The sequence below is a fragment of the Coenobita brevimanus genome, chromosome 92, assembly GCF_032717465.1.
Source record: "Coenobita brevimanus isolate Jiangsu-jjx chromosome 92, ASM3271746v2, whole genome shotgun sequence".
Classification (NCBI taxonomy): Eukaryota; Metazoa; Arthropoda; class Malacostraca; order Decapoda; family Coenobitidae; genus Coenobita; species Coenobita brevimanus.
This window is the reverse complement of record NC_137045.1, coordinates 17,714,369-17,741,688: the sequence shown is the minus strand read 5'-3', so window position 1 is coordinate 17,741,688 and position 27,320 is coordinate 17,714,369. Positions and strand designations below refer to the sequence as shown.

At 45.5% G+C, this 27,320-nt stretch overlaps 1 protein-coding gene across 1 annotated transcript in view; it reads left to right on the top strand.

The window, feature by feature from the left end:
* Dad (Daughters against dpp) overlaps window positions 1-26,380 on the top strand; it is a 271,204-nt gene extending 244,824 nt beyond the window's left edge. Inside the window, exons 4-5 of the mRNA XM_080282210.1 lie at window positions 19,231-19,428; window positions 23,845-26,380. Coding sequence (XP_080138336.1) covers window positions 19,231-19,428; window positions 23,845-24,182 — 536 coding nt within the window. The 3' untranslated portion in view covers window positions 24,183-26,380. The remainder of the gene's footprint in view (window positions 1-19,230; window positions 19,429-23,844) is intronic.
* The last annotated feature ends 940 nt before the right edge of the window (window positions 26,381-27,320 follow it).

The following is a 27,320-nucleotide window of genomic DNA, read 5'->3' as shown; positions in this document are numbered from 1 at the left end:
ATGATTGTTGGCATTAATGGACCCTCTCCTTGCCCTTTCTGCCCGTAACCCTTCCCCTCCTTTCCCTTCCCCCCCTTAATCATGGCCCCATAACGCCTCGCGAATGCTGGACGGGGAAAGGGATACAGGAAGGGGGATGTGGAGAAAAGCAGCTTTATGACAGAGGGGTTATGGAAGGGGAGAGGGGCGGATAGAATAAGAAAAAAAGGAAAGGCGGACGGATTCTGAGGACTGGAAAGAGACGAGCGACGTACGTGGTATTTGTCACGGTCATGGTACTTTTTATGGATAGAGTGTATACTTTGAAGCATTATTGTGGCGTCAGTCAGTGAGACCATTAAGGTTGAGTGAAGTGACGCGTACTCCATTAGACGTCGTGGAATGGATGAATAGTTTCGCGTTCACTCAGTCACGTCATTTTAGGAATGTATAGAGTTACAACCAATTACATACATGATGATGGTTTTGGTGCATAATGTTACCACCACCATACATCGTGATGGTGATGGTGTATAATGTTGCCACCTCCATACATGATGATGGTGATGGTGGCGGGACCCTATTGACCCCACAAGGCGCCAGTGCGGTGCTTCCTGTGGTGGGGTGGGGCGGGATAGGGTCAAGTTACAGTGCATTAGGCGTAGTTACATGAGGCACCATACATTGATGCCCACACTCTCACTGCACTTACCTTTGGCCTTGTTCCTTAGCGTAGCTCATGTTAGTTAAATTCGGCTAGGTAAGGTTAGGTTAATTTAGTTTAGTTTAGCCAGTTTAGCTTTACAGTATTTTAAGCTTATGTTAGGATTAGTCCATTTTCATTGAAGTTTGGGTTAGTTTGGTATTTTGATTACGTTTTGCAAATGCTTATCTAGTTTTAGGTTTGTTGAACTTAATTTGACATTGATTAAACAAGGTTAAGTAGTTCAGAGTTATTTCAGGTTCTTATATTTAAACTGCAATAGATTACTTGACGTGTGGTGGTAAAGTTGAAGTAAATTGTAAGTAAAGTAGTTTCATGTGCATTAATTCAGCTAACGGTGTGGTTAATTGAAGTCCTTCGAGGTCAGGTTAGGCTTGACCCTTGTTGTAATCAGGTTGGAAATTATCAAAGGATTTTTTTTTTTTTTTTTTTTTTTTTTTTAACAAAATGAGATTACACCGATCTGACACAGCAATTAGACGCGGTTAAGTCGCGATTTACGTTAGATTAGAGAGAGAGAGAGAGAATTTAGGTAGATGTAGAATGTGTGTGTGTGTGTGTGTGTGTGTGTAACTGGTAGAAGCCACTTTTTCCCGCACAAGCAGGGAGGCAGAATCAAGCAAGCGGTGCCATATAAGCCAGCACCACAGCCAGGCCATCAGGGCACACGCAAGCAATCACCCACAAGCAAACCACACAGACACCCCCTACCAAACACGCAAACAAACAACCACGCAACCAAACCGTATAAGCAGGTACAAAAACTCCACGAAACACATACACACCTAGGAAAACGACACATGAATATAAACAACCATACTAGCAAATAAGCGCAGCATCACCAAATACCTTCTGGTGTTTGCAGGTACCTGCGCAAGGATTTCACAGACGCAGCCTCTTGTAACTTATACCCTTCTTCTCTTACACGCTGTACAAATTAGCTGACCCAACGTATTCATAATATACCTATCATTTTTTTTTTTAACCGAAATATCCACATACACTGAGAGCATAAAGACACACTAGGCACATTCGATTATGTGTGTGTGTGTGTATGTGTGTGTGTGTGTGTGTGTGTGTGTGTGTGTGTGTGTGTGTGTGTGGCTAAATGAGGGTTCTTCGTATCCACGGAGTTGCGAAAGGTAAGACTTATTGACTCATCTCGCATCATATATTTTATTATTATTATTATTATTATTATTATTATTAACCTTCGTTGAATAATATGAAGTTTAGCAGTCGAGAATTTTACCAGTATTAAAATCCTGCTGCCTTGTTGCCCGAACGTTACTAGATGTTACGTTCTGATTCTCTCTCTCTCTCGGTAATGGAAAGTGTGTGAACATTTTAATTGCTGGAACGTGATATTCGAGACATTCAGTTTCCTTAAGACTCGGAGCAGAATTTTTTCGGGTGGTTAACGACTGTCATCGTGTGTGTGTGTGTGTGTGTGTGTTTAGTCTAGACACGTGTGTGCGTGTGTGTAGTGTGCGTGTCTGGTTTATGCATGTTGCTAGTCTGCATGTGCGTGTTTAGCGTGTATGTGCGTCTCTCTCTCTCTCTCTCTCTCTCTCTCTCACACACACACACACACACACACACACACAAGCACACAGCGCGCCCGCACTTACAGCTGTGTGCAAAGATTTATTTACCACGAAAGAGAATAGTATATTGGTAACCTTCCCAAAACATTGGATTACCAGCGCTTACCGGGCACTGAATTTTACCAGCGCCTTTCCCCCTGTCTTAAAATGTTTCGCTACGATGATGGCTCTGGTTTGCTTCAGTCTGTCTGCTGGCATGCGTTTTTACTTTCGGTAGCACCTCGTGAATGGAAGGGGTTAATCGCTCGCCATTCACCAAGATCACGACTTTGGTACTGTATAAGCTCTACTTTCGGACGATTTCATTCAGCAAGCTGCCGGAGAAATAGAACTAAGAAGACAGGGGTGATTGATGGTAGTGTGGTTGTGATGTGCGATGAGTGGGGATGTGGTGGTATGTGGCGAGAATATTGTGTAATGTATGGTGTTGGTGTGGTAGTTATTGTAGTGGTGTGTGAGGTTGGTGATAAATTTGCTGTGATGAAATAAGAATGGTATATTGATTGATGTGTTGTTGTGTGGTATTCGTGTTTTGCGTAGTGTGGTGTGGTGTGGTGTGGTGTAGTGAGGAGTGGTATGGTGTGGGCCTTGTATGGTATAATATAAAAGTGTGCGAGAAATGTTAAGCGTAGTGTTGTGTACGTTTATTGAGGGGTGGTGTGTAATCAGTTGTAAGCTGTGTTGTAGAGAGGTGTATCAGTGTAATCTGGTGTAAAGTGAAGTGTATCAGTGTAATCTGGTGTAAAGTGTAGTGTAGCGAGGTGTAATGTGGCGTACTGGTGTAATCTGGTGTAGCCTAAGTTGTGGTGTAGACCGTGTAGTGTAACAAAATGGTGTAAGGTGTGGTATGAAGGCGGGCTCAGGTTCATCACGGCTCGAACAGCGTGTGGTGTGAGCTGGCCACTAAAATTTAATAGACACTTGCCAAGGCGCCTGCATACTGATGGTGTGGTGGTGTGATGAGTGGCAGAGGGTGGGGGGATCACGCTCCTCACAATAACGCATCATCCTACCACGACACTACACCATTTCACACCACTGCACCACACCACTACGCCAACCCACACCGTCATACCACTATACCACAGATTATTTTAAACCACACCATACCACTACACCCTGCCACATATCATCCCACCACTACACCAGACTACATCACACCATAACAATACTACACCACATAACACACCATTACACCGTACATCACTATCACACCTCATTACCATACCACATCAAAGCACAATATCAGACCATCATACTAGAACATTATATCATTACACCACAACCCCATAGCACAAACACACACACACACACACACACACACACACACAGCAACGAATTTTCTTAAGACGCAAACGCACATTAGCCGTAAACCACAAAATAAATTCTCTCTCTCTCTCTCTCTCTCTCTCTCTCTCTCTCTCTCTCTCTCAGTTAACTATTGCCAAACTTGATTTCACCCTACAAGATTATTAAAAGAGGACTGGAGATTGTCTGAGTAACTTCGATAAAGACACACTTGCATATACAGCAGGAGAGAGAGAGAGAGAGAGAGAGAGAGAAACTGATTCATGAAAATGGATACATATACTGTACATAATCGTTGGTATTCACTGATAGCGTAAGTACTTATTTTGAGAGAGAGAGAGAGAGAGAGCGAGCATCGTGCACCTGGCAACTCAATCGGCGCCAGGTAGTCGGGGGCGGCGCAGACGACACCCTGATAAGTGTTCACGTACGGTCTCGGCGCAGGGATAGGTAAACAACTTGCTCCTTCTGGCTCCGGCCTCTCAGCTGGTGCACCAAACGAATTTAGAAGGACGACCTAAAATTCTACGTGGGAGGAAATACTGAGGGTGGTTTAAATGTAAAGTGTTCACGTACAATCTCGGTGGAGGGGTAGGTAAACAAACTTGTTCCGGGTGGTTGTGTGGTCTCTGCTGATTTAGAAACGTGGCCCACCTAATAATTTGGTTCAGGAATACGGGGAAGTTTTGTTGGTAGTCGCCTGGTTTTTTGTGTTTGTTCTTTTTTTTTCCGAGTCGTCTGGCGTCGATGTTGCGAAGGTCGTGTGTGTGTGTGTGTGTGTGTGAAGCGACAGCGTGGTACGACCCCCATCAAGTACTACCTGGAGGAGAGTTTATCGAATACCAGGCAGATGTATAACACACACACACACACACACACACACACACACACATTACGTCAGCGCCTTAGAGTGCTCATGATTCTGGTTCTCCTGGTGCGGTCCACACGCAAAGAAAAAAAAAATGGGATGTGAGATGTTTTGCTTGGCAGAGGTCCACCACCCCTTCCCTTCCTCACCTCCTCCTCCCTCCTCACCCCTCACCCCTCCCCGTCTCACATCCCCCCCTCCTTCCTCTGCTCCCTCCGCCTCCTGCATAAACAACAGCACATGCATGGAAAGCGAAGTGTGTTGTGGCCTTAGATTACCCTCTCCCTCCCCACTCACCCCTTCACCCCTACCCACACACTCGCACCCCTCCTGTCCCTCGCACATACAGTACATACATACATAATCATCATCATCGTCGTCGTCATCATCATCATCATCATCATCATCATCACTCCACCCCTCTGGTTCTTTTCATACCTACAAACCTGTGCACACGATACATCATCATCCCCACCTCCTCTGGTTCTCTCTCATACATTATCTTAACCCAACTTCCCACTAATTAATGTGGTGGGTGAAGTACAGAAATATCCATACATGTTCCTGGCATACACCAGCTCACGAATCCAGATAGACAGATAGAGATTGACAGACAGCAGATAGGTAGCCAGCGATTATTGACTGATGGATAGGTAATTTCATTGGCCATAGCAGCAGTTGTTGTTTTTTTTTCCACACACATACATACATGCTCTATTCTTTCGAATAAACATTGACTTTAACACTGATTTTACACACACACACACACACACACACACACACACACACACACACACACACACACACACACACACAAACACCAGGCTTAACCGCAGAGCAGCGTACACACGCGCAGATGTACTTGTCAGGGTTGAAGGGGATTGCATTTATAGTGCCCCCCAAGCACACACATCCGCACACTTTATGGCTTTTGACTCAGCGAACCCGGGGTAGCTCCCATGTCGCCCTAATTCACCTAATACATCTCGGGTGACCAGGGAAAAGTAGAAATAAACTCTGCTGAATAAAGCGGAAGGAAAATTTGGACGCCAAGTAAATAATAACAAGTAACTGAAATAGATAAATGAATGAATGAAAAAAGTTGAAAAAAAAGTAAAACTGATCCTCCCACCCTCCCCTCATTGTCGTCCTAATTCTTCTGATATTTTGTGTGTGGCGAGGAATAAGTGGATTTAAGTTTGTTTAAATGTTCACGCACCAGACGAAAATAATCTTACCAAAGTAGCAACATTGAATCCTCCTTCCGTGTCTAAATGTCATCTTAATCCATGTGCTGACTATCTGGGGGCGAACGGGTGACGAGGAAAAGGTAGAAATAAATCTGAATGTTCAGGAGCCAAATATAAGTTTGCGTAAGTAGTGTAGCACCGAACCTTCCTCCATCGTCCCAAAGCATCCTAATTCACCTGAATATTTGTTTCTTGTGAGAAGTGGGTGACAAGAGAAGGGTAGAAATAAACTCACCAGATAACCATAATGTATCACTTAATCTTCCTCCCCTGCTTCAGTGCCACCCATTGTCACCCAGTTCTCTCTCGGGTTGACGAACGGCTGACGAAGGAAAGGTGGGAGTAAACTGGTTACACTGTCCTAGAGCCGAAGAGAAATAAACGCGCTGGGGAAGTACTAGTGATTACTCCACTGCTTAAATGTCATCCCAGTTCACCTAACATCTTATTGTCGGCTGACTAACGGGTGTGGAAGAAAAAGTGGAAATAGATTCGTCTGGTTTTGAAGTAGTAGAATTCTCCTTCCTGGTTTCGGTGTCGTTCTCCTATACTTCCTTTGGCGACAGATGGGTGGTAAAGAAATGGAAAATAACCTCGTCGATACATCCAAGCGCCAAAGTGTCTCGGATGACAAAATGGGTGACAAGTAAAGAGCAGAAAATTTAAACATGTCTGATGCTCCAGGGTCGAAGGGAAATACGCGCGCCGAAGTTGTAGCATTGAAACCTATACCCTTGCAGGAAAAGCCGCCTCTTCTAAATATGTGACTAACAACAAGCGTATCAGAGGTGCCATCGCCCAGTTGAGTGAGTCGCCTTTTATTGCTAACTCAGGAATTCCCAAACCCTTTAAGCATATACCGTAGTTTGATGTTTATTACCAGTGTTAGTGCACAGTAACTTGAAAAATAGCACAGTAAACACAGGCAAACATTTTTAAAGCCCCTTCTCTGTTGGATATATCTCTTGAGGTAAATGTAGTTGCCTGATGTAGCAGGAGTAAATAAGCAAAACCAGATATCATAATGGAGTCGTTGAAGTTTACGAACCTTTCATTACAAGGTATCTTCAGCTGAGTAACATGATCTGGCGATGACAAAAATAAGTCATCTTATCGAAAGGCCGTATCACGTGCATCGAAAAAGATATACAGACTGATGAATGCAAGTTAAATAGACCAGGGTTTGAGATGGCGATGAATAAAGTGATATAATAAGCTTTTAACTTGAGGGCAAATGGGGGAGTCAGTGACATTCATTGGCGGATCAGATTAGTAATGAGAAATTAATGTGGACTAGCTTTATTTTTAATGTAAACTTCATTTAAAAGTACTTAGATATTAGTAGGTAAACTGACTACATACCTACATACATACTGCTTTTGCTACCACTACTGTCAAGGTTCTGCAACAACAACTACTACTACTACTACTACTGCTGCTACTGCTACTACTACTACTACTACTACTACCACTACTACTACTACAACTCCTATTATTACTTGTACTGCTACTACTACTACTACTGCTGCTACTACTACTGATTCTTGCAACCCAGTGGTGTTGCAGGAAATGTTCTGTGTTCCAGAGCAGTTCTTTAAAATTAGCATGCACATATTCTCGACATAAAATGGAGTTGCTTGTACGCTTGCTGTCTCCCTTGCTTAACACATTAGTGAGCTTCTTTTCTGTTTTATTTTTACCTTGTTCATTGTTTGCAGTTTATTATTGTTCACGCGTATATCCGTCATGCTTTTTTTTTTTTTTTCTTTACCAAGGATTAGCGGAGGGAGAAGGGGTAGGGAGGGAGCATTAGTTCTGTGTTCTCTCTGCCTTAACACCTTCACTGCATTGATCCATTTCTGCCCACACTACTGAGGTGATTAATGAATGCTATATATAACCCCTCAGAGTTCTGGAGTCTCTTCTAAGTTGAATAAAAATAGTTTTGATATTGCACTAAAAATCATTATGTGATTCAAGGAGTTAGGGTCGTGCAGTTTGTCTACTGTATCGCTGTAACAGTTCAGGGGAAAAGCACTACCGTATCCATATATTCTTGGCTATATTTAGACGAGGGAATGTGGGTGGAGATGGGGCTGGTCGTAAAGAAAGGGGAAGGGGTGAGAGTGGGAGAATAGGGGAAGAGAAAGAGCAGGAGGGAGAGGAAAGGCGGAGGAAGATGAAAGAGAGAGAGAGAAATACAAGAAAAAAAAAAAGAGGAAGAACAGTGACACAAAAGAGAGAGTTAATGGGAGAGGAGAAAAAAGTGGGAAGGGAAAGGGGAAGGACAGGAGGAGGAGAGTTAGGGAGAGACAAGAGGAGAGAGTATTGGAACAGAAGGAGGGAAAATAAGGTGAGAGAAATGGGAGGAAAAGAGTATGGACAGAAAAAAAAAAAAGTGTGAAAGGAGTGAAAAAGACTAAATAGGGGGAGGGACAAAATGAGAGAAAAGGAAAAATAAAATGGTAGGGAAAGACAGAAAAGGAGAAAAAGTAAGGAAATAGAGAATACAAGATAATGAAAAGAAAAGATGAGGAGGAAGGGCAAGGTGTGAGAAAGTGGAAGGAGGAAGGCAGGGAGTGTGATAAAAAAGCGGAAGGAGGAAGGGCAAGGAGAGAGAAGAGAGACGTATGGTGATAAAATCTTAGAGAGGACGACCTTCATATGATGGAGAAGAAAGAAAAAAGGGTAGAGAAAAAGAGAACAGGAGGATGGACAGAGTTAGAGAAAACTGAAGGAGGGTGGGGGAGGCAGGAAGAGGAAAGAAAAAAAGAAACTTATGGTAATTAAAGGTTAGAGGAGTGCCCTTCGTATCAGTAGAGGTCAAGGAAAAAAAAGAAAAGAAAAAGCAGAGAAAGGGCAGGAAAAAAGACAGGGGACAGAATGAGAGAAAAGTAGAGGAGGAGGAAGGAGCAGGAAGAAAGAAGCAAAAAGAGACGTATGGTAATAAAAGGTTAGAGGGGATGACCTTCGTATCGGTTGGGGAGGGGGAGTGGGAGAAGGAAGGGACGCTGAGATCAGGTTGCAAGTCCAAAAACAGACCCGCCGAGTCAGTATGAACAGAGTAGGAGGAATAGGAAGGTACGGGAGGCCTGGCTAGTCTGAATGGAAGGATGGAAGGATGTGAGTGATCATGAGGGTAGATGATTCATAAGAGTAGAATTGGGAAGGGAGGAATTTTTGTCTTTTAGGGGAGATGATAATGGTAAGAGGTAGGGATGTTAAAAAGAGGGGGGGAGGGGGGGAAGGATAGAGTGAAAGGGCGGCTGAGGGAGCGGGAGTGATTGTATTGATAGACTTGTATGGTGAGGGTGGAAGAGGATAGGACGATGAGGGAACTAAATGAAATGCTGGATGATGGAGGGAGATAATAGTGGGGGAAATGAAGAGGACGACGAACTCAGAGAAGCAGCGTAATCCCTTCAACCCAAGGATGCCATTTGTAACGTATTCTTCCTGCCGCCAGATGCCTGCAGTTTCAGTTCAGGATCTCGTAATGAAGGGGCTTATTTTGGTTGTACCTAACCCCTCGCAAGTTCAAAAAATCTAAACTGATCTGCGTAAAAACCTGTGAAAGTAGAATTAAATTTGAACCACGTCATCGAGGTGAAGGAGCTTTTTTTTTTCCCTGCACTCTGAGGTTTTTCCTGAGTTGGAAAAAAATTATCCAGCAGTAAGAGAGAGAGAGAGAGAGACGTGATGTCATGAAGTCAGGAAAGATGAGTGACGAAATGAAGCAAAGGAGGATGCGGTTGGAGAACGAAATGCCTGGGGGTGAGAGGAGCGGAGTGAAAGGGTGAGAGGAGCGGGGTGAAGAGGCGAGTGGAATGGGGTAAAAAGGTGAGAGGGTAAAATGAGCCACCTAGTGGGGAGAAAGGGTTTGACAGAGTCGCTAGAGATGAGCGGGTCAGAAAAGACTTCGTAAGATGAGATGTGAAGGAGTGAGAGCAGTGGGATGATGGAACTTAACAGAATGAGATGAAAGTTGGTAAAGGGATGAGAGCAGTGGAGATGATGAGGTGATATTTAGTAAGAGGAGGTGAGGAGTTCGTAGCGAGATGAGTGTGGTGGTGAGAGACTGTGTAAGAGAGAGAGAGAGAGAGAGAGAGAGAGAGGGAATGAAACTGACTGAGATTAGATGAGATGAGAGTGACTGGGTGAGAGGTAGGGTGATGAGAGTACTGTACTGTAGAGTGAGAGGAAGGCGATGGTTGGTATGTGAGTGGGCGAGTAAAAGGAACAAAGGTGAGAAAACTTGTGAGGAAAAGGACTGAATTAAATTTTGGGGAAAGGAATACTGAGGTGAGGTAAGGGGTCAGGGAATTGTGATGAGGTAAGGAGAGAGGTAGATAAGCACGGAGTAGAGTAGGGGATGGGAGGGAGGAAAGGCAAGAGAGGAGCATTGATAAGAATGGGTGGCATAGTGAGGTTAGGTGAAAGAAACATGAGGTAAACCTGACGAGGAGGGGGAGTGAAATGAAAGAAGAGGATAAGTGATGTGATGTGAGGGGGGGGGATAGCAGTGGGAGGCTGGTGAGATGATGTGAGAGGTTAAATGATACGAGGAAAGAATGAGTGAGAGAGTAGGGGTGATGCGATGAAAGGAGCAGGGTGATGGGGGTAAGGGATGTGGAAAGGGAGATAGGGTAAGAGAGGTCGAGTTGAGGGGTGAGATGAGGTAGGTGAGGGGTTTGGGAGTGAGGGTGATGAGCGAGAGGGGTGAGGGGTAAGGTAGGGTGCAGGAGTTCCGGGGGTGTTGGCAGGTTGAGGCGACTCATTCACTAGGCCTTGAGAGAGTGGCGCCGGCGTGGCGGGGTGCTAGCAACACACCCCACCACCCTTCACCCCGCACCTCTCACCCCTCACCCTACCACCCCTTATCCCACCATCCCTCATCCCGCCACCTCTCATCCCTCACTCATCCTGCCACCCTTCAGCACATCACCTATCACCCCACCACCCATAACCCCTCACCCCGCCATCTCTCACACCTCACCCCGACGCCCCTCATCTCTCATTCCACCACCCTTCATTCCTCACATCCCACCCTGTCGCCTTTCAGCTCAGACGCCTCACCCTTGTTACTAATCCCTCACCCCCTGCCACCCCTCACCCCTACTACGCATCCCTTACCCCTACCACTCATCACCCATATAAAATACCCTCACCTTCCCTCACTCATCCTCTTCCCCCTCACGCACTTCATCTTTACCACAAACTCCTTCCGTCTGTGCCACTCACCCCTGCCATCTGTGCCACTCACCCCCTCCGTCCCTTCCACTCACCCTCGCCGTCTCTTCCACTAATCCCGCCATCTCTTCCACTCACCCCTGCCATCTGTGCCACCCGCTCCCGGCATCTCCTCCATTCACCCCTGCCATCTGTGCCACTAATCCCGCCATCTTTGCCACTCACCCCTGTCATTTGTGCCACTATACCGCCATCTGTGCCACTCACCCTCGCCATCTCTTCCACTCACCCCTGCCATCTGTGCCACTAATCACGCCATCTGTGCCACTCACTCCCGCCATCTTTCCACTCATCCCCTTCCATCTGTGCCACTAATTCCGCCATCTGTGCCACTCATCCTGCCAAATGTGCCATTCACCCCTGCCATCTGTGCCACTAATACCGTCATCCGTGCCACTCACCCCTGCCATCTGTGCCACTCCCGCAATCTCTTCCACTCATCCCTGCCATCTGTGCCACTAATCCCGCCATCTGTGCCTCTCACCCCCGCCATCTCTTCCACTCACCTCTACCATTTGTGCCACTGATACCGCCATCTGTGCCATTCACCCCCGCCATCTCTTCCACTCACCCCTACCATCTGTGCCACTCACCCCCACCATCTCCTCCACTCACCCCTGCCATCTGTGCCACTAATCCCGCCGTCCGTGCCACTCACCCTCGCCATCTGTGCCACTCACCCCTGCCATTTGTGCCACTAATACCGCCATCTGTGCCACTCACCCTCGCCATCTGTGCAACTCACCCCTGCCATTTGTGCCACTCACCCCCGCCATCTATGCCACTCACCCCCGCCATCTGTGCCATTCATCCCTGCCATTTTGTGCCACTAATACCGCCATCTGTGCCGCTCACCCCCACCATCTCTTCCACTCTTCCACTCACCCTTGCCATCTGTGCCACTAATCCCGCCATCATTGCCACTCATCCCTGCCATATGTGCCGCTCATACTTCCATCTGTGCCATTCACCCCCGCTATCACTTCCACTCACCCTTGCCCTCTGTGCCACTCACCCCCGCTGTCTCTTCCACTTACCCGTGTCATATGTGCCACTCACTCCTATTAAATGTGCCTTTAACTGCTGCCATCTTATCCAACTCTGCGATCTGTTCCACTCACCCCTGCCATCTTATCCATCTCTGCCATCTGTGCCTCCATCCCCTGCCACCTGTGCCACTAACGAATGGCATCCGTCACTACCTCGTGCCATCTGTACCACAAACTCCTGCAGTCAGTGTTACTAGCCCCAGCCATCTCTCACTAACCCCTACCATCTGTGTCACCAACTCCTGCCATCTATGCCACTAACCCCTGCCATCTGTGCCACTAACCCCTGCCATCTGAACCACTCACCTCACTTCCTTCGTCCTTTCCTCTGTCATCTGTGGTCACCCATCACCATTCACCCACTCATACACTACTCTCATCTCACTCATTACTCACCAATCCTCACCATCCCCTCACACTTCCTATCACCAAATCCTGATAGGGGCCGTAGACTCTTTCCTTTCCCTTCTCTTCTCCCCTGCCCTCCTTTCCCCTGCATTCCCTCTCCCCTCATCTCCCTCCCTTCATTTCCCTTCCCCTCCTCTCCCGTCCATTTTTTTACTTTCCCTTCTTCTTCCCTCCCTTCTCCCATCCTCCTCCTCCCTTCCCCTCCTCCTTCTAGATTGTGCATATGACTCTGGAAAGGGGCTAGATGCAGCCAGTGTGAGTAGATTCTGAGTACGGTAGCCAATATTCTGCTGCTTTTGTAGTTTGACGCCACTCACACACACACACACACACACACACACACGCACGCAAAAACTCGTCCCGGCGTTTGCTCGTTTTGGTTGGCGAATAATTTGGCATTGGTGGTGACGTGGCTGAAGTGATACGTAAGACTGCAAAATATACACCCCTGCCCGCTTTGTGTGTGTGTGTGTGTGTGTGTGTGTGTGTGTGTGTGTGTGAGAGAGAGAGAGAGAGAGAGAGAGAGAGAGAGGTGAGTGGCCTGTAGTGTGTGTATAAACCAGGTGAACAACCTGGTAATTCAGTGGTGTGTGTGTGTGTGTGTGTGTGTGTGTGTGTGTGTGTAAACCAGGTGAGCAACCTTGTAATTCGGAGTGGTGTGTGTGTGTGTGTGTGTGTGTGTGTGTGTGTGTGTGTGTAATCCTGGTGAGCAACCTGGTTATTCGGAGTGATGTGTGTGTGTGTGTGTGTGTAATTCACCGGGTCGGCCAGGATCACTTGATGGTCGTGATTGTCAGCTTTTACCCTCCCGGAAGGGAGCTGGGAGCTCATATAGTCCGATCTAAGGGCAAGGCTGTGACCTTCACACACGCACACACCCGTCCCCTTGCTCAAGGGGGACTAACCACCCACTTCGTCAGTGAAACTTTTTGCAACCTGAGCGAGGCGCGAACTCCCGTCCACCAGTTGGCAAGCGAGAACGTTACCACTGCACCAGCGAGCGGTGTGTGTGTGTGTGTGTGTGTGTGTGTGTGTGAGGGTACGTCCACACGTGCTGTCGAACATATGTTGGCAACACGGCAGGTAACATGTTCGGGAACATGTTTGCAGCAGTATTTGGACTGATGTATGCAAACATTTTTCAATGCAGCTTCGAACACTGGCAGCAGAGACTTCATACCAGGCAACTGATACTTCATTATGATGTTGCCAACATGATCTGGACGCTGCTGTTCCCAACATGTTTGCAGCGTGTTCGTTACTTTGTTGCTTACATGTTGCCAGCACTTGTTTTGAACACGCGTGTGGACGTGACCTAAGCCAGGTGAGCAACATGGTTCGGAGTGCTGTGTGTGTAATTCACCGGGTCGGTCAGGATCACTTGATGGTCGTGATCGTCAGCTTTTACCCTCCCGGAAGGGAGCTGAGAGCTCATATAGTCCGATCTAAGGGCAAGGCTGTGACCTTCACACACGCACACACCCGTCCCCTTCCTCAAGGGGGACAGTAACCACCCACTTCGTCAGTGAAACTTTTCGCAACCTGAGCGAGGCGCGAACTCCCGTCTACCAGATGGCAAGCGAGAACACTACCACTGAGCCAGGGAGCGTGTGTGTGTGTGTGTGTGTGTGTGTGTGTGTGAAAGCCAGGTGAGCGGCCTGGTAATTCTGAGTGTGTGTGGGGGGGAGGGGCAGGTGAGGGGCCTGGTATATAGTGTCGGTGTGGTGGGTGGGTGGGTGCAGAGCTACTCATTAGGCCTTGAGGCACGGCGCCGCTCAGTCGCCCACCCGCCTTGCCCTCCCCACAACCATCGTGCCCACTCCACCACCATCTTGCCCACTCCACCACCATCTTGCCCACTCCACCACCACCGCAATGCCCTCTCCACCACCATCTTGCCCACTCCACCACCGCAATGCCCTCTCCACCACCATCTTGCCCACTCCACCACCGCAATGCCCTCCCCACCACCATCTTGCCCACTCCACCACCGCAATGCCCTCCCCACCACCATCTTGCCCACTCCACCACCACAATGCCCTCTCCACCACCACAATGCCCTCTCCACCACCATTTGCCCACTCCACCACCATTTGCCCACTCCACCACCGCAATGCCCTCCCCACCACCATCTTGGCCACTCCACCACCGCAATGCCCTCTCCACCAACATGTGCCCACTCCACCACCGCAGTGCCCTCTCCACCACCATCTTGACCACTTCACCACCGCAGTGCCCACTCCACCACCGCAATGCCCTCTCCACAACCGTAATGCCAACTCCACCACCGCAATGCCCACTCCACCACCATCTTGCCCACTCCACCGCAATGCCCTCCCCACCACCATCTTGCCCACTCCACCACCGCAATGCCCATTCCACCACCGTAATGCCCACTCCACCACCGTCTTGCCCACTCCACCACCGCAATGCCCACTCCACCACCGCAATGCTCTCCCCACCACCATCTTGCCCACTCCACCACCGCAATGCCCACTCCACCACCGCAATGCCCACTCCACCACCGTAATGCCCACTCCACCATCATCTTGCCCACTCCACCACCATTTTGCCCACTCCACCACCGCAATGCCCTCTCCACCACCATCTTGCCCACTCCACCACCGCAATGCCCTCTCCACCACCGCAATGCCCACTCCACCACCGCAATGCCCTCTCCTCCACCGCAATGCCCTCTCCTCCACCATCTTGCCCACTCCACCACCGCAATGCCCTTTCCACCACCACCATCATACTACCCTCTTCACCATCGCCTTGCTTTGCCTGCCTCTACTGTCATCCTTGTCCTGCGATCCCCTTTCTCCCTTCCTGCCCTGTCCTTTCTCATCCTTCGTATCAGCCACAAATTTCCCTTCAACTCCCTCCCCCTTCAGAAGTTCACCCTCCTCCCTTGTATACCGAGGCTACGCCCATCGGTACCCTCACCCCATTTTCCTACCATACTTACCTTTATGCATCTCTTACCTTTAGACTTCGCCTTTCCTCACTCCCCTTCGCCTTTCCTTACTCCCCTTCGCCTTTCCTTACTCCCCTTCCCGTTTCCTCACTCCCTTTTCCCATTCCTCACTCCCCTTCCCCTTTCTTCACTCTCCCTTCCCCTTTCTTTACTCTCCCTTCCCCTTTCCTCACCTCCCTTCCCCTTTCCTCACTCCCTTTTCTCATTCCTCACTCCCCTTCCCCTTTCCTTACTCCCTTTTCTCATTCCTCACTCCCCTTCCCCTTTCTTCACTCTACCTTCCCCTTTCTTCACTCCCTTCCCCTTTCTTCACTCCCTTCCCCTTTCTTCACTCTCCCTTCCCCTTTCCTCACTCCCCTTCCCCTTTCCTCACTCCCTTTTCCCATTCCTCACTCTCCCTTCCCCTTTCTTCACTCCCCCTTCACCTTTCTTCACTCGCCCTTCATCTTTCCTCACTCCCCTTCCAATTTCCTCACCCCCTTCGCATTTCCTCACTCCCCTTCCCCTTTCCTTACTCCCCTTCCCCTTTCCTTACTCCCCTTCCCCTTTCCTCACTCCCTCATCACCTTTCAAATACCCTACCCTCATCCTTGACACTCGTTAGATCTCACCCCCACTAGATCTCGTTCTGTTTTCCTTCCACCCCTTCCCTTTTATTATACCCTGTACTTTACAGCCGGCTCTTCTCCCCCTTCCTCCCTTGCCCCGCCCTTCCTTTAACCATACCTTACTGTCTTGGCGTCATGCACTCGCTCCCCACAATGACTTTCCTCAGCATATATAAACACATCCCGTCATTCCTCGCCTGTTACATCTGGCGCCCTCTCCCGTCCCCGACCGTCCTCAGGTATAACCCCTTCATTCCCAGTAGTAGCAACAAAGACATGAGACTTTAGTTGTCAAGAGTCTCACATTTTTACTCTACCTTGCATGCATAGCGTTTAGGTAGTCCCTAAAAAGATAGAAATCGATGTTTTGACTATTACATATTTCTTTCAGTTCATAGGTTTTGCTTCAGGAAAATAATAATAATAAAAAAAGGATAATGAGGTTTTTGGTATTTTTTTTTTTTTTTTTTTTTTTTTTTTTTTTTTTTTTTGTGATCCCCCCCTCACAAGAATACTGCTGTCCCTTTTCAGTCACTGACGTCCTGGGTTATATGTTAAGTAAAGACAAAGAAGGCGATTTTCATTGTTTGGTTAGGTCTCGTTTAGGTGTGATTTGTGTAATATCCACTTTTCTTGTGCAGTCAGCGAGCAGTTGCGTAGCCAGTTCTCTGCAGTGGGAGGGGAGGGAGGAAAATAACCCCTATTCTAGACGGGGGGTAGGGGGGTGGCGGGGAAACGGTGTGTCACCTCAGTTTCATATTATTTTCTGAGCGCATTAAGCTCATTGAATAATCCGAAATATCAAACGAGAGTCAGTGGGCAGAGGCACCCCCCGCCTCTCCCGTAGCTACGCCAATCTGCGAGGAGATAACCTCCAGGCTCTTGTAGATTTTAAGATGCGTCACAGAGAAATAAGGCCTGATGGAATCAACCCTAACCGATGATGCCATATCCTCCGGTCATAATCTAACCTAATCTAACATAGCACAGCATAGCCCTAATAACCAGTAGGGTAAAAGTAAGGACGGCAGTTTTAAATTAGAGAGAGAGAGAGAGAGAGAGACAAAGCGCAAACTTCCATATCCAGTTTTTTTTCCTTTCTTTCCTTAACATTATGAAACGTTTTTACAGAATTTCCTTTCTCAGTGAAAATAAAGTACATCACTGTCCTAGATTTTTTTAAAATTAAAGTGTATGAAATCATTCATTCAGTCATTCATCATCCAGTCCTGCGTTGCCCCATGAGGAGCGTATACAGCCCGAGGCTAAGCAAGTTGGTCCTGACATTTAAGATGAGAGTGACCAGCCTCACTCATTCCTGGGTGGCATTACATAAGCAATAAACCCCAACCACCCCTTGGATGTAAACCTTCACCAGCTCAATCCGACTGGAGTGCCATAATTGCCCACTAAGCCACCAGGCGCCAAAATTTGGTTATATGGTCACCACCCAGCATAGTAAATAGTTTCCTGGTGTACAGGAAACCATTTGGCTTGTCGCTCAGTGTAAAATCACCCACAGGCAGAGGGAAGAGGAAAGAATGAAGGAAAGACAGAAGAGGGAGTGTAAACTGTAAAGTCACCCGTAGGCAGAAGGAGGAGGAAAGAATGAAGGAAAGACAGAAGGGGATGGAAGGAAAGAAGGATGGAGGAGAGGAAAGGGCAGACACCTGAGAGTAGCACTACATCGAGTGAGTGGTTGGTGAGCGCCCACACCTACCACTTATGTGTATGAATACCCAGGAATTTTCTTACCATAGCTTGCTGGGGCTATTTCCCGTTAAGTTTTGGGTATAGGGAGAAGGAGTAGCTTACCGCATGTATTCACGTTTTCCCTTGATGTCACTAAAGACTAATCGTAAGAACAGGGTGGAAGATGGGAATTATTACTCTTTGAACTGGCATGGGGATGGAATCCACAGCCGAGCACTCATATTTCAGTTTTGTACCTCCCATGGTGGAGGCATGGGGATATTGTATATGGAACTTCATTTAATCAATTTTGCATCCTTAACCCGCCCCTTCCCATTGACGTATGGGTACGTTGGAACATTTTGCATTTGCCAGTCCCGGCGACGTACCGGTACGTCATGCAATTGCAAGGTCCCTTATTTGTACAATTTTCAATTTTCGCGCGTGATTTTTCGTATGTATACACTGGACACCTTCCTCTATTCCTCTACAAGATGCCAAGCAGGGACAATGCCTTACACTGCATATCCTCCCCCCTCCCCCCCTCATGCCATTGTCTCGGCAATTCACCTGTTACCAGTGACCTGGCCAGTAAAGACATTCAGGGCCAGAGTGATTCCCCAATCGATGACAATGTGGAGGACAAAGTTTACATAGCATTAGAGGAAGAAACAGTCAGAAATAATGATCAGGTAATGTGGCAAAAGAAGGTCAGGTATGGTGATGAGTTAGTGAGTGAAACAATGCTTATAATACCTATATTACTGTTTGAAAACCAATATACTCTCGTACTACATATAAATTCGTACCAAGTAAATAAATAAATACCGATTATGAGTGGTGTGAAATAGTTACCCTCCCATAGAACTCGTTTTCTTTGGTGCCAGCCTGTTAGAAAACCCAGTCAGGTAAGGAGGTACTGGTACCTGGATCGAGTATTTTAAACCTCAGGTGAGCGATTTCTCTATGAATTTTCGATGTTTCTCACCAAAAGCAGAGGTTTTAGCCAAAAAAAGATTTTTTCGAAAATAGCTCTGGACTGGGGGGTGTCAGAGGTGCGAAATAGCTCGGGACGTGACAGGTTAAAGCTATGTACAGTCGCCTTTAGAAGTAATGGCAGAGAATCAGAATGGTTTGGTCACTGTGCCATGTGTGCATTATCGCTGATCAAAAACTTGTGGATGCTATGCCATCACTTCTTGGAGCATCTCTACTAGCTTTGATTTAGATGTTCACATTCCCATCCCCTGTGGATGTAGGAAACTGGATCAGGATGATTATTGTGAAATGACAGCTTTTTTTTACTTGTGCTATAGCACTTTCCCTCTGTTAAGTGCACTATTGTCTGAATTAACAATGATTTGTCAATAGTTTGTTATTTACACTTTTAATCAACAATAATCTGCAAGAAACTAATCATGTTCTGTATTATTACCAGGCAGTTTTCTGTGTTTCCAATATACTGACTCAGTGATTTACTGTACTTTCTAATGAGTGTCATCTCTTTCAGGTTCCATTCCCTGGTGCCAGGTGGCGTACTGGGAAGGACGGGAACGTGTCGGTCGCCTGTACCCTGTGTGCACCCCGTCTCTCAACATAATGGGAGACACACCACATGGGGATGGTCTCTCCCTCACCTCCCTTGCAGCCAACTCTCACACATCACCATCAGAACAAGTCAAGAGAACCAGGGAAAAGATTGGCCTTGGTAATTTCATTTCCTGTTTTGTTTAGCAGGACATAAGAGAGTACTATTTCATTGCCTGTTTTGTTTAGCAGGACATAAGAGAGCACTGTTTCATTTCCTGTTTTGTTTAGCAGGACATAAGAGAGGACTGATTGCATGAAAGTACAATACTGTAGCTCTTGGATTACAGTACATTGCTCATTTTCACCTCCATCAATCTATCGTATCAGTCTTCCAGTCCAGTATTGCCCCATTAGGAGCTGAGTTGCCAGGAATTAAGCAGCTCAGTCCAGACATTTAAAACAAAAGTGACCAGTAGATAGCTCCTGAGTGGCATACCAGATATCTAAATATTTGAATAGGGCAGTGGAGTCAGTGCACTACACCAACACATGACAGATGCCCCTCCCTTAATCTCCCTGTGGACATAAGAGAATTGTCCAAACAGTATCATCATGCAAATGGAAATCAACAGCAGCAGTTCTCAAAAATTTTGTCACTTTACTGGACTATTAATAACTTTGTTCATTCATGGCAGTACTCCCGAAGTGGATGGAAAGCTGATGAAAGGGAGTGCTGGAGCTCCCATTTCATCAGCCCTCAGGACTAGTTCCTGACCATCCCCCTTTGCTGAACTTTTTCAGGGTCTCAGTTACACAGAGAGTAGGCCAGCATGCTCTCTAATACAAATTTCTCTAACTATCTACACCAAACTACATGCACAGTACACACTACACTTCCTCTTCCAAAATTCAAAAAAATCATGGTGTACAACACTCAGCCTCAGAATCCCCAGGGGGGGGGGACCATAAATGCCCCCACCTTCCGCCCCTCTCCCGGTAACGACTTGAGCTGCCTGGAACCACTGTCTGACTCACTTCTTCTTCATTTCCGCAACATTTGCGGCCTTTCCTCTAACTTTTGCTCTATTGAGCACCACCTCTCCTCCTCTAAACCTCACCTTCTCTTTCTAACTGAGACTTAAGTGTCTGAGGCAACTGACAGCAAACCCTTTTCTGTATCCTCCTACTTTCTATATACTCATTTCAAAGCCAAAGGTGGCTGTTGTGTATGTATACGCAATGACTTACCTTGCTCTCGTGTTCCTGAACTCAGTTCTTCTGAATTCTCTACACTCTGGGTTCGGCTTTCCTCTCATTCTCTGACTAAATATATCTGTGCTGTTTACTTATCCCCTAATTCTACGGACTATCAGAAGTTCTTTGACTATCTTACTTCTACGATGGAACACATTCTATCCATTTCTCCTTTCTCTGAAATCTCCATTTTAGGAGATTTCAATGTTCACCACCACCTTTGGCTCTCCTCTCCTTTCACTGATCCACCAGGTGAACAAGCCTACATCTTTTCTATCCTTAATGACCTAGAGCAGCTTGTATAGCACCCTACCCATATCCCAGACAGCCTTGGAGAGAGCCCCAGCATACTTGACCTCTTCCTTACAACTAATCCTTCTGCTTACACTGTTGATCTTTTTTCTCCATTGGGCTCCTCCAATCACAACCTTATCACCTTAATCTGTCCTATCACTCTGGTACGGCCTGTGGACCCTCCAGGGAAACGTCGTCTGTGGCATTTTGGAGCCACGGATTGGGAGGCCCTCAGGCAGTACTTCTTTGATTTTCCCTGGAATGATTATTGTTTCCATGGCCGGGAGCCATCTGAGTGTGCCTTGCGCATTATGGAGGATATTCTCTTGGGTATGGAAGCATACATTCCTTTCTCGTATCCTTTGTCTAACACAAGAAAGCCTTGGTTTAATCACGCTTGTTCTAATGCTGTCCACAACAAGGAGAGGGCCTACAAAAGGTACCAGAGCCAACCTACCCCTGAATCACATCATCTTTACGTTTCTGCCCGGAATCGTCTAAGTCTCTTCCTCGCTTTGTTAAAAATATTTTCATCGATACTAAATGCTCTCAACTCTCCAACTCAAATTCTTCCCGCTCCTTCTGACACCTTGCCAAAAACCTTTCTAACAACTTTTACCTCATCATCCTTCCCTCCTCTTTTCTACTCTGATGGTTCTGTAGCTATTTCTTCTACTGATAAAGCAGATCTCTTCGCACAGACTTTCTCCTCCAATTCCACCTTAGACGATTCCGGTGCTGTTCCTTCATCACTTCCCCTCTCTGACTTCCTCATGGCTGACATTAAAATTTCTTCAGCTGATGTATTTTCTGCCATCACTGGCCTCAATACTAACAAGGCATGTGGGCTTGATGGAGTCCTTCCTGTCGTTCTCAAGAACTGTGCTTCTGTGCTTACACCCTGTCTAGGCAAACTCTTTCGCCTTTGTCTGTCAACTTGTACCTTTCCTTCTTGCTGGAAGTTTGCTCTCATTCAGCCAGTCCCAAAGAAGGGTGACCACTCCCAACCCTCCTACTATCTTCCAATTGCTTTAACGTCCTGTATTTCAAAAGTTTTCGAGTCAGTTCTCAATAGAAAAATTTTAAGGCATCTTTCCTATCACAACCTTCTTTCTGATCGTCAGTACGGGTTCCGTCAGGGACGCTCCACTGGCAATCTTCTCACCTACCTTTTAGACTCCTGGTCATCCTCCTTTCGGGACTTTGGCGAAAGCTTTGCCATTGCATTTGACATCTCAAAGGCTTTCGATCGAGTCTGGCATAAATCTTTAATTTCCAAACTGCCCTCCTACGGTTTCTATCCTTCTATCTGTGCCTTCATCACTAGCTTCCTTTCTGGTCGTTTTATAGCCACTGTTGTAGACGGCCATTGTTCTTCTACTGTAGATCTCCTATCACCAACTCTCTTCCCTTTAATTCATCAATGACCTTCTAAGCTGTACATCTAACCCTATCCACTCATACGCTGATGACTCCACCGTTCACCTTTCAATTCGGCAGCAGTTACTTCAACAAACAAGGGATGAGGCTACGGCACACCTAATATCTGACTTGGCTCGTATCTCTGACTGGGGTAAAAATAATCTGGTTGTTTTTAATGCATCTAAGACTCAGTTCTTACACCTATCAACCCGACAAAATCTTCCACAGGGATACCCACTAATGTTTAATAATATTCAGCTTAATCCTGCATCATCCTTGAACATGCTTGGGGTTTCATTTACTCGGGACTTATCTTGGAAAGATCATATTACGTCTCTTGTAAAATATGCTTCCAAGAGATTAGGTGTACTAAGCCAACTCCGTTCTTTCTTTACCTCTGCACAATTGTTGACTCTATACAGGGGTATTATCCGCCCCTGTGTGGAGTACAACTTTCATGTGTGGGGAGGCTCCCCACACACAGCTCTTCTTAATAGGGTGGAGTCAAACGCTTTTCGTCTCATTAACTCTGCTGCTCTTACTGACTCCCTTCAACCTCTGTCTCTTCGCCGCACTGTTGAATTTTTATCTCTTTTTCTATCGCCACTTTAATGGTCACTGCTTCTCTGAACTGTCTGCATGCATTCCTCCACCTCTACGACGGGCGCATAGCACACGTCTAGCAGCAAACTCTCACCCCTTTTCTGTCCAACTCTCTAATGCAAGAGTTAACCATTACTCCCAGTCCTTCATTTATGCAACAGGTCAACTCTGGAACTGTCTCCCTCTGTCTGTATTTCCTGCTGCCTATGATCTCCAGTCTTTCAAATGCAGTGTGTCCAGACATCTCAAAATGATCGGATCTTGAATTTGGCTCTCTATTGTATTTTGTTTTTCTCTTGGAGGGAACTGTTATTGCAGGCTCATGGCCTTTGGTTCCTTCTTCCTCAAAAAAAAAAAAAAAAAAAAAAAAACATTCATCATCTAATCCAGTGTTGTCCAATGAGGAGCATAGGAGCACTTGGACTAGGCAAGTTGATCCTGACATTTAAGTTGAGAGTGACTGGCCTCTCTCATCCCTGAGTGGCATTTCATGAGCAATAAGCCCTAACCACCCCTTGAAATTAAACCACCACTGACCCAATCCAATTGGAGCACTTTAATTACCCACCAAATCACCAGGTGGCATAATTTGGTTATATGGTTACCACCCAGCACAGTAAATGGTTTCCTGGTGTACAGGAAACCATTTGGCTTGCAACTCAGTGTAGAGTTACCCGCAGACAGAAGGAAGAGGAAAGAATAAATGAAAGAAAGACATAAGAGGAAAGAAGGAAGGAAGAGAGGAAAGGGCAGGCACCCGAGAGCAGCACTGCATCAAGTGAGTGGATGGTGAGCGCCCCTACCTACCAATAAGTAACTTTGTTGCTTGGGAATAATATTTATAGCAGTTTCTAATTTTTAAATTTGCTACCATTATTTGTCATTGTCTCAACTTCCCTCATTCATCTCATTGATCGATAAATACTGTACAGTAATTAATAATTTACCCACATATTGATATCAGGACCTTACTTAGGGTCATATCCCTTATGCTAGAGTGATGTATATTTTTTAATTGCAGGTTTAATGCTATACCAGGAAGATGAACGGGTGTGGGTGTACAACAGAGCAGATGTTCCACTGTTCATCACCTCCCCAACACTTGATGGAGGACTGCATACACGCTCCCACTATATTGTGCACAAATTGCCCCCTGGTCATATCCTTAATATCTTTGATTATGAAAAGTCACGGCGCTATCAGAAACTACCGCTGCACCCCCACCTTCTTCATGAGGGGCCCATTGACCACAATGCGGTGCGTGTCTCCTTTGCTAAGGGCTGGGGACCCAACTACCACCGGCAGGAGATAACAGAGTGTCCATGTTGGCTTGAGATCCTGCTGGTACCTGCAAGATGATGGCATCACTCTGGTGCTCTCTCACTGCCCTTCCAGTCTTGCCCACCTGCAGCTGACAGCTGGCTGGCCCAGCAGTACTGACAGGGGATACATGTAACTGGTCAGCTGCGCAAGAAACCCTCACATTGAACGTGTGTAGTGGCCCTGCTGACCAAACATGTCCTTGTAGCAGCAGCAGCAGCAGTTGCATATACATGGGCAGCTTAAATGTAGTGATGACCCAGCCAAGGCTAGTGTGTATTAAGTGAGCTTGAAGACTGCCACATGCTGCACTCAAGTCCTGAACCATGCAGTGGTCACAGGTTCTGAAGCCCAGGAACCTCTGACAGTGTTACAGTTCCAGTTACATCTGGGTATCAAAATAACCAGTTGTCAGGAAGCAGAACAGTGTAGGTGGAGATGGATTATACTGCAAGATTATATCAGATTGTTATAACGGGTCACAGTTCTGTTGGACTTCAATAATTTATGGTTACCTTGCCAGTGAATTAGGATGCCATTTGTTTGTAAGATTTTTTCGTAATGAAATCTAGTCCAAGTATGTTATTTTTGTTACTCTCTTGTCAGTGCTTCTTTTAATATACTGACCAGTATAACTTAAAATATTTAATCTAAAGTATTTCATCAAGTATATATGTTTTATCATCAAAATTAGTCATTTTATGCAGTTTGCTTGTAGTAAATGACTGACGGTGTTTATAACAGGGTCTTAATGTAAAGGAAATTCAGTTTGGTAAACTGACCCCCACTGCACATGATCTTCAGACAAATTAGGAAAGTACACTATTTTTATACAAGTATCAAGGAAACACAAACCTTTTATTTGTCTGTTGAAATAAAATATTTTCACTCTGTACACTGTATGAGTAATGAAGAATTTAATATCAGCTGCTGTAAAATCATGCAGGAAAGACAACAACCGTGATTCTAGAAGCATGTGACTGAATATGAAGAGGGGGTGAAGAGTTGCAGGGATGCCATGGCCACTGTCCCAATAAACCCTGCATACTCTACAATCTGTGTCCTGAAGGTGCTACTGAGGAAAAAGGATCTTTCACCTTACTGAAGTACAAATGGCTTCCTTGCAAACCCTGGTGCCCTCAAGCATAATATAAGTTCATGTCTTATTTCACCACTGAGTTAGGAAGATTCAGGAAGGTTTGAGTGTGTCCAGGAGCTGACATCAGTGAGCTAAGCTATTTTTCAGGATAAATAACACTGGCTTTCTAAATCTGCCATCTAACTTAGACTAAAATTCACTTGTCATTCTCAGACACTCTTATTTTGCTAACAACTTTGTGGATGTTCTGTATATGCATCACTACTGACACTCCCAATCACTCCTCCTCAGAATCCTGGATCTGCCTATCTCAAATTCTGCGGCCTTTGAAGAAAATAATAAACCTGTGTCCAAGAGCTAATTGAACTTACTGTAGAATTTACAGTGCTGTTCTTTTCAGAAATTGCTCCAGTATGTTTCCAAAGGAAGTCAACCTTTCTACCATTTACTTAAACATTGCTTGTAATGTGACTTAAGTAGATATGCAATAACTTGAATTCCCTGATGTGCCATTAAGTTTATATATATATATATATATATATATATATATATATATATATATATATATATCCATTAAGTGCTCATTTCTTCAGACTGCAACACTTTAAGGCTGCAGTTCCCATTGTTAGTGCGTCAGCAAGTGCCTAATGCAAACAATTATATAAATAAAGAGCAATTTATATGACTGTTAAATACCATCATTTTTCATTGTTCATTCACAGTTAACATGTAGACACGTCAGTTGAAAAATTTGTTGATTAGTCACACTGTTATAACGAAAGTGGTATAATTTTTATATAATGCAGTGTTACACTGTTATTAACCTTGCACAGAGGGTGCCAAACTTGGCCGAATATCAGTCAACTGTCTTGCCAGAAAGTGCCTAAGCATATTGCAAGTATTCATGTACTGTATCTAATAAGAGCCCTCCACTTCCTCCTTTCTGTTAAGTAAATTAGGTTTCATATAAAGTCTAGTACAGCAATTACTACTAGTATATCTGAATAAAGAATTATTGTTATGAAGTAAATGTGAACATTGAAAGTGGATAAAAAAAATAGTCCATCCATCCATCCATCATCCAATCCTACGTTGCCCCATGAGGAGCGTAGGAGCCCGGGGCTAGGCAGTTGGTCCTGACATTTAAGATGAGAGTAAAGGAAAAAAGCCTTTTTCTAATTTTTTTTTTTTTTTTTTTTTTTTTTTTTTTAGTATGGCATACTATACAAAATGACGTCCAGTTTTGAAACTTGGGTTCAATGCAGAAACCTTTTATTCATTGTTGATCTAGGAGGTAATCATTATGTCCCCTGTGCTCTTACTTGGAAAAAAAGTCAGTGTAAGACACACACTTGCTATAACATTTCTGTGATTTATTTAGGTTGAATAATTGGTAATCAGAACTAGAGGATTCTTTTGCCCAGAATTTTCCCATGATTGCTTACTTGCTTTTCAAAACTTGTATAAACCACAAAGAAGTGTCGTTCAGGTAAACATAAGCTTTGTAGACTGCTTTCAGGGAATCAATGGGAAGGGAAGGGACCAAAATATAATATACACACACATACATACACACAAACATACATACATACCGACATAAACAGAAAAAGTGCCTCAAAAGGGATGACACAGGGTTACTCAAGTTACAACACGATCAGTACGGAATTTGAACATCACATGTATAGAGTTTGTTGCAGTGAAGAATGAAGAGTGTAGTTTACTGGTAGCACAAACAAAAATCATGGAAGACTGGTCTGGTTAGGATATTCTCATAGCAGTAAAGGTAGATGTTGGGATGCAAAAGATGAGGTTAATAATGTTTTCTATTCAGTAAGTGAATAGTTAACCTCAAGAAAGTTTACCGTACTATTTACCTGTGAATTATTTTTATTTTTTTTATTTTTTTTAAAGTACTGATCATGATATGAACTTTTCACCTTGCGATACTTACAGTGGAGCACAGAGGTGATGAACTAGAATTTCTTGTTCTGAAAACTACATGAATATAGCAAGTAGCAGATGTGACTCAGGTGAAAGAATGAGTGTAATACAGAATATACCTGAGGATGAATTTTCGT